At 42.3% G+C, this 7,500-nt stretch overlaps 1 protein-coding gene across 2 annotated transcripts in view; it reads right to left on the minus strand.

The window, feature by feature from the left end:
• The window catches only part of itga8 (integrin, alpha 8), a 90,391-nt gene that overhangs the window by 24,185 nt on the left and 58,706 nt on the right, over nt 1–7,500 (minus strand). For both annotated transcript variants that reach the window (XR_013964338.1, XM_080767714.1), the window contains exons 16-19: nt 5,344–5,399; nt 3,814–3,971; nt 1,686–1,817; nt 114–181 (exon numbers count right to left, since the gene is read on the minus strand). Coding sequence is in view for 1 of the 2 variants with exons in the window: in XM_080767714.1 (XP_080623840.1) it covers nt 114–181; nt 1,686–1,817; nt 3,814–3,971; nt 5,344–5,399 (414 nt within the window). In the remaining variant the exon portion in view is untranslated. The remainder of the gene's footprint in view (nt 1–113; nt 182–1,685; nt 1,818–3,813; nt 3,972–5,343; nt 5,400–7,500) is intronic.

Genomic DNA, 7,500 nt, shown 5'->3' on the forward strand with positions numbered 1-7,500 from the left:
ATTTGTCGTACAATCAAATAGATAGGGTTACGTTGTTATGCTGTGAGCATTTGTGTCCGCGCATGTGTGTGTGCGTGCATGTGTGTGTGCATGCGTGCGTGCGTGCGTCTCACATGCTAGCGGAGAGCTGCAGGTCAGGTATACAGTTGTTGTCGTCTCCACAGTCCAGCAGGATGTAGGCCTGAAAAGGCACACAATCACACCTTGTTATTGTACTGTCATCAGATCAGTGCTACTTATATCACATACCCAGCCTGTATTTGCCCTGGATAAGAGGGCTGATGAAATGACAGAGAGGGTGATAAGCGTGTTCTGACACCATAGCACCTGACCAAACAACAATATGAAGCCATTATCTTCCGTAGGGGTTCTCTCTCTCTCTCTCTCTCTCTCTCTCTCTCTCTCTCTCTGCCTTTCTCTCTCTGTCTCTCTCTCTTTCTTTCGTTCTATTTACTCTGCAATTTTGTCATTTTCAATTTCCCCCGATGTGTGCAGTCCCTGTTACCGCCAAGTGCCAACCCCGACATGTCTCCTCCGATACATGTGATGTGGCCAGTCGCTTCTTTTCACCTGTCAGTGAGGAGGTTCACCTGGAGGGCAAAACAACTGTGGGGGTGGGGGGGGGGGACCTGTAGGAGTACTTAGTGCAGCCTTCCCATGCTGGCTTCCCACCCACGAACACGGCCAACTGTGGTCATTGGATGATCCAAGCCGGAGGCAGCGTGGAGGAATCGAAGCCCATTCTCAACGGTGGTGGGCAGAAACGTAACCCCAGCGCCGCCTGGACCGCCGCACACTGTTTTCAATCAACTCCCTCCCTGGGCTGATGGGAAATCCCAGCGGGACTACTTCTTCGTTCGCCAAGGCGGCTTTCCACTGTGGAGCGCGGAATCTTGGATGTTGTTCAAGTTCTACTTAACCCATTTAGACCCGATTCTACAAAACGTCTTCTAAATCATGACAGTTTTCTGAAAAACCTATGTTTCAGTGGTGCTCAAACAATTTCATGTCAAGAACCCATAGAATTATATGCATTTGGCCGCTGACCCCATCTGAAAATATGTTGTTCCAGGGAACTCCCCAGACGTAAAGATATGAGTTAAAAACATTTGCTCTGAAAGAATATACAGTATATTCAATGATTTGCACCAAATTCCACGATTTTTCAGCGTGGCACTGAGTGCCACACACAGGCTTGTAGGTCTGCTATTTTTCAATAGCTAAAGTGTAACACAATGCTTAAGTTAAAACACCAAAAGGGGTTCCCGCCCAGAATGGGTTAAGCCACACAGAAGCTTTTGACAGAACGTCAACCCAACTTGGCAGAGTCAGGGTCCAGCAATGAGACGCCATGACGCCAAGTACAGGCGTTTGCCAGTTAGTGATAATAGTGATGAGGGCTAATGTTAAACTAACATTGAATTACGTGGATTCATATTCTAATTATATACTACATATCATTCAACCTAGGGGCACAGCGGTTGGATGTACTCTAATAATGAATGCTTGGATGTTAGATGTATTACTTTGATTTCATGGTTGTATTGCAATTTTGTGTGAACTGCTTTGTTCATATATTTGTCATTTTATTTTGGACAGTTACACACAGTATAACCATGTCTTTGAAGGGGATCACCATTATCTCATACCATTGCACGCACGCACGCACGCACACACACACACACCTGTTCCTGAAGGAAGGTACTGCTGTAGTGGTTAAGTACAGGTGGGAGGTCTGCAGACTCAGTGGGAGGAGCCAAGCTGTAGTTGAGAGCCAATGAGATGGGAGTTAACTTGTCCCTGAATTCATCGTCTTCCTGGAGAGAGAAGAGAAATAACATGAAATTAGCAACATTTACAACCAAAAAGTATTGATTAAGTCGGTTCTAATAGAATAATCAAGAAGCAGGTTGTATTTTATATATCAACAAATCGACACAAAAAAATCAAATAGATCTTTTATAATTGACTAAACCGATTTATTTGATTGACCACTAAAGCCCTGACTTCATTGTACAATTGTGGCATGCAAACAATCGCTGATCTACAAGTTTGCAAAGAGTTGCATTGCGAACCCTTGTGAGCTTATTAGCCTACCTGGTATTTCTTTATTATCGTTCACAAATCTAAGCGAGGCAAAAGTTTGAAATAATCCTGATATTGCCCAGCCCTACATGAAATACCATTTCTCAAGCTTTTTATACTATTTTATACTGCAGCACCAAAGAATAATATACTGGCACCTAGCCATACTGTACACTCAGAATTGGATAAGAGGGGGATAAATTAATTGTTTGTAAAACTGATAGCAAAAACAGACGGAACAGATTGATCACAGCTACAGCACATCAATGTGCACACAATGCTGTACTTATAATCCATGAAAGTACTCCAGTTCATAATTAGTGACAAAAGGATGACAATAAAACATGACAGTAGCTGAACAAATTAATGAGAACCATGGACATGGACCATTCATATTTTTGGAAATATATCAAGGGGAGTAGGAGGTTATATGTGGGTGTCATACAGTAAAGGGAAATGGAAAGGGAGACCTTTGTTAATTCCGTGGGCGAAAATCAGTTAAAACTTTACGTTGTGACAGGCACTCGGGTAAAGATTTACTAGGGGTGTAATGATATAGTGAAGTAACTGCATCGAAAAATCGATTTTAATTTCAAGAATCGAAGTATATCGAAATGAAAACAGCAACATTGACTATGTATCATATCGTTTTGTAATGCAAATAATCAGTATCGAATCGTTTTACTATGCAGATAATCGATTGTATCAATTCTACATTTTTGTGCGTGGTATTTAGCAATTTATTGAAGAAAAAAGAAGGTTTAATTACTTAGTTTAAAATAATGTCCATGTATTTTAAATAGTTACTGTATCGATTTCAAATCATTGAATCGTCCTAATGAACCAATACCGTCCATGTATTGTATCGTCAACCATGTATCGTATCGCTGTTAAAATGTAGCGTTACACCCCTAAGATTTACCATGCATGAACATTTTAGGATTTCAGTCATGTTTGAGACAGAGAGTTGGCCCTGTGGCTTGCAGATTGGAAGACATTTAAATTATATGATATGTTGAACTGTTATTGAGAGAGTATAATAAAAAGACCATTATTGAAGTAAACAAGTCTATCTTTTATAGGGAGAGTTGCATCAGAGCACAATGTGGCCGACAGGCTTTATTGTAAAAGAAAAACATAACCTCTTGGGGAAACATAAAAACAACCGATTTAATGTCTCCTCTATTGAAACAATGCCTCCCTTTTAAAATCTGTGCCTGAGCATGGTGTAACAATATCACAGCATCAAGTTTGACATTATTATCTTCCCTTTAAAATTACACTCCAAATCTTGTCCATATGCTATGGAGCGCAGAGCTGTGTCCATGGAAAGGAGACAGCAAGGTTTGGCATACATTTTCACCAGATCTTGTAGATCTGTAATCTTTGGCTGGGTTTAGATACAGTTATCAGGTTGATGTCTGTGTTTATCCTCTTCAAATAGCACAGCATGTTTGCAACTAAGTTCTACCTGATGTATGCACTGCCTACAGTAACTTGTATTAAGCATTCTCTACAGTCTACACAATGCGCAACATAGTATAAGTATATCATTGAGAGACATTATTTAACTTATCTTTATAGTTGATACGCACAGTATACAACATTTAGAATTGTACTATACTCATGTGTGTGTGTGTGTGTGTGTGTGTGTGTGTGTGTGTGTGTGTGTGTGTGTGTGTGTGTGTGTGTGCGTGCGTGCGTGCGTCGTGTGTGTACAATATGTACCCTCAGGTATACGGTGTAGCTCAGGCAGTGACGTGGACGGCCGTGTCCCAGCGTGAGGACCCCGATGCGCTGAGGTTGCTGCGTGTCCAGGAAGAGGATCCTCTTAACCCCGCCCCTGCTGCCTTTCAGCCAATCCAGCTGCAGCTCTGCCCTCAGGTCTTTGCAGAGGGGATGATAGGGAGGCAGAGGATGGAGGAGAGAGGGAGAGAGAGAACCAGAGGAAGGAAAGAAGACAGTAAGACAAACGCTCCTTAACTCACTATCCTTATGGTCGTATTACTCAGTGTGTGCATAAGGGGGTGTGGGGGATGTGTGTGTATGTGCATGCGTGGCTATTATGTGTGTGTGACCAAGTAGGTATCTTACTCAATCACTCTCTCTCTCTCACACACACACGCACGTCGCACGCACGCAAACACGCACGCACACACACACACACACACACACACACACACACGTGCTACACATTTAAGTGCACACGTCCTACACTTTAAGGAGGACGTCTGGGTATTATTTATCTTCATTTAATTCTGCAGAGAACAATCAGGGAGTGGAAACAATGTACTGTACGTACGGTATGTGACACCTCTACTGCCTCTCTCCCATGTAGACTCACACTCTCTCTCTCTTTCCTCTCTCTCTCTCTCTCTCTGGAGGAAAACCCTGATGAGATATATGACAGCTCTGGATCCAGCAACTGACAAGACTGTTCTCCTCTCTGCTCCTCTCTTCTATACTCTCCCCCCCATCCACTCCTTTCCTCCCCCTGTTTCCTCTCCTCTCTGCCATGCCTTGTTTCCTTTTCTCTCCATCATGTACAGCACATTTCATGTTTTGCTGATGTGACAGTGATCTGGCGTCTCCTTGCAATGGTCCAATAAAGGGACTTTGAAACCCTCAAAGCTCTCTTCTCGTCTTATTTCCTTTCCTCTCTGCCCTGTTTCCTCTCCTCTCGTTTCTCTTTCTCTCTATTTTAAGAATAATTTTCTTCTAATATTTCTTTGCTCTCAAGTGATGATGTGACAGTGATGTGGTTTCAATGGTTAAATACAGGGACTATGAAATCCTCTAATCCACTGCTGTAAAGTAACTAAATGCATTTACTTAAGTACTGCACTTAAGTACAATCGTGAGGTATTTGTACTTTCCAACACAACACAACACTACAAATATTGTACTTTTACTCTGCCAAATGTATTTTAAAACTTGAGTTACTAGTTACTGTGTAGATTTAGATTATTATTACAGAACATGCATTAACCACTCCAGCTCAGCCGATCTATATGCTTGTAGATCTGCTATTTCCAAAACATGTTTAAATACATTTGAAAACTTGAAACGGGACATTCTGCATAATGAGTACTTTCTACTTTTGGTACTTTAAGTACATTTGGATGCCAATACTTTTGTACTTCATTTTGAATAAGTACATTTTGAATTCCGGACTTTTACTTTACTACAGAGTATTACTTTTAAGTAAACAATGTGAGTACTGTTTACCCGCTCGCGGTTCCTCTCCAGTGTACTTACCTACAGAGTCAGGGATCCCCACTCCGCTCACAGCAGCACACACCTCCACCTTCAGACTGAAAGAGAGAAACAGTCACAACACTTAGATTAGAGTCAGGGATCCCCACTCCGCTCACAGCAGCACACACCTCCACCTTCAGACTGAAAGAGAGAAACAGTCACAACACTTAGATTAGAGTCAGGGATCCCCACTCCGCTCACAGCAGCACACACATCCACCTTCAGACTGAAAGAGAGAAACAGTCACAACACTTAGATTAGAGTCAGGGATCCCCACTCCGCTCACAGCAGCACACACATCCACCTTCAGACTGAAAGAGAGAAACAGTCACAACACTTAGATTAGAGTCAGGGATCCCCACTCCGCTCACAGCAGCACACACCTCCACCTTCAGACTGAAAGAGAGAAACAGTCACAACACTTAGATTAGATACAGAGTCAGGGATCCCCACTCCGCTCACAGCAGCACACACCTCCACCTTCAGACTGAAAGAGAGAAACAGTCACAACACTTAGATTAGATACAGAGTCAGGGATCCCCACTCCGCTCACAGCAGCACACACCTCCACCTTCAGACTGAAAGAGAGAAACAGTCACAACACTTAGATTAGATACAATGTTTATTGTCATTGTGTTCAGAATACAACACTAAAATGTCATTTAGTGCACTGACTTCAAATAGCATCATCATCACACAAATACAGCCACATTATGAAATAAACTGTTATGTCCGTCTTAAGTCATTTTGGGTGGGAACCCCTTTTGGTGTTTTAAGCATTATGTTATGCTTTAGCTGTTGAAAAAATAGCAGATCTACAAGCTCATAGGTCTGCTATTTTTGAAAAATCGTGAAAATGTGCCTGAAATCTTTGAATATATATTGTTAAAGAGCAAGTTTTTAACTCAAATCTTTGCTATACTGGGAGGGTCCCTGGAACAACATATTTTCAGATAGGGGTCGGCGGCCAATGTCATAAATATTTGGGGTCCTTGACATGAACATGTTTTAAAACCACTGATAAAGAAACATAGGTTTTTCAGAAAAGTGTGTGGATTTAGAAGATTTCTTTTTTATTTCGACGTCAGGCCTAAATGGGTTAAGTCAAAAGACTGTTGTAAAATATAAGAACATCCATAATATGACCCTCATTTATCAAATCGTGACTTTGACTTGAGCGTGCAGTCCCGCTCAGACCTCAGGTCTGCTCTGAGGGCATGTAGGAGTTGTCTACACCGGTTTGTCCCGTTGTCGTCATGCAGAGCAGCGTTGTCTGACCATCTGACAGGCAACTAAACATATGTATTCACTCCAAAGATGTATAGCTCTAAAACGAATAAATAATAAAATAATACAATTATATGTTGTGATGGCATACATCGACCGACGGGTCATATGCAATTGGTAGGATATTCTAAGGGGGAAAGCAATTACAATTGAGCTATTCAAAACAATATAACATATTTACAATGTTACAAGTTAGATGCCATTTAAACAGTGCTTTACTGGCTCTGTGTTAAGATGAGCGTATACATGTGAGAGGATGTTGTGGACCAACCTTGGTGGGTATAGCCTACAGTATGCTACGTCTTTCTGGAATTATGTGGAATCTCGTTTAAGGATAAACCAGATGCTCGGATGCCAGCTGTGCCCAGTCAGCGCATGTGATCTCTATTGTTTTGACCGCAGGCCCGCAGCAGAGGGAGATCAGAGATGTAGGTAACCAAACCAGGCTAGCCCACCACACACCATCCTCCATTGATGCTTACGCATTAACCAGTCACTCCATAAACGTTCATATGATGACAGCCCCAGGCTATCTATCTCTCATAAACGTGGTGTCACGGCCCTCGGCCTCGGACCATGGGAGCCCTTCTTTATTTAGCAAAACAGCAGAGTGTGTGCGTCTCCACCATCAATGTATTTCTCTTCTTACCCTCAGTGTGCGGTGAAGTGAAGGAAAACAGACATTTCGTCTGCCCAGCCCGTCACCACTAACCCTCGTTAAACGGAACTAATTGCTCTGTCAGTACATTTGTAGGACATGGTTCTAACTTCTAACACAGTCTGGCTTAGAGCTAACAAGAATAACCTCACTTCCCCCTATTAGCCTTAACCATTCAACCACTTAAACCCCATACGTTGTTGAGCGGAGTG

Source organism: Protomyctophum bolini (genome assembly GCF_963924005.1).
Source record: "Protomyctophum bolini genome assembly, chromosome: 7".
Taxonomy (NCBI): Eukaryota; Metazoa; Chordata; class Actinopteri; order Myctophiformes; family Myctophidae; genus Protomyctophum; species Protomyctophum bolini.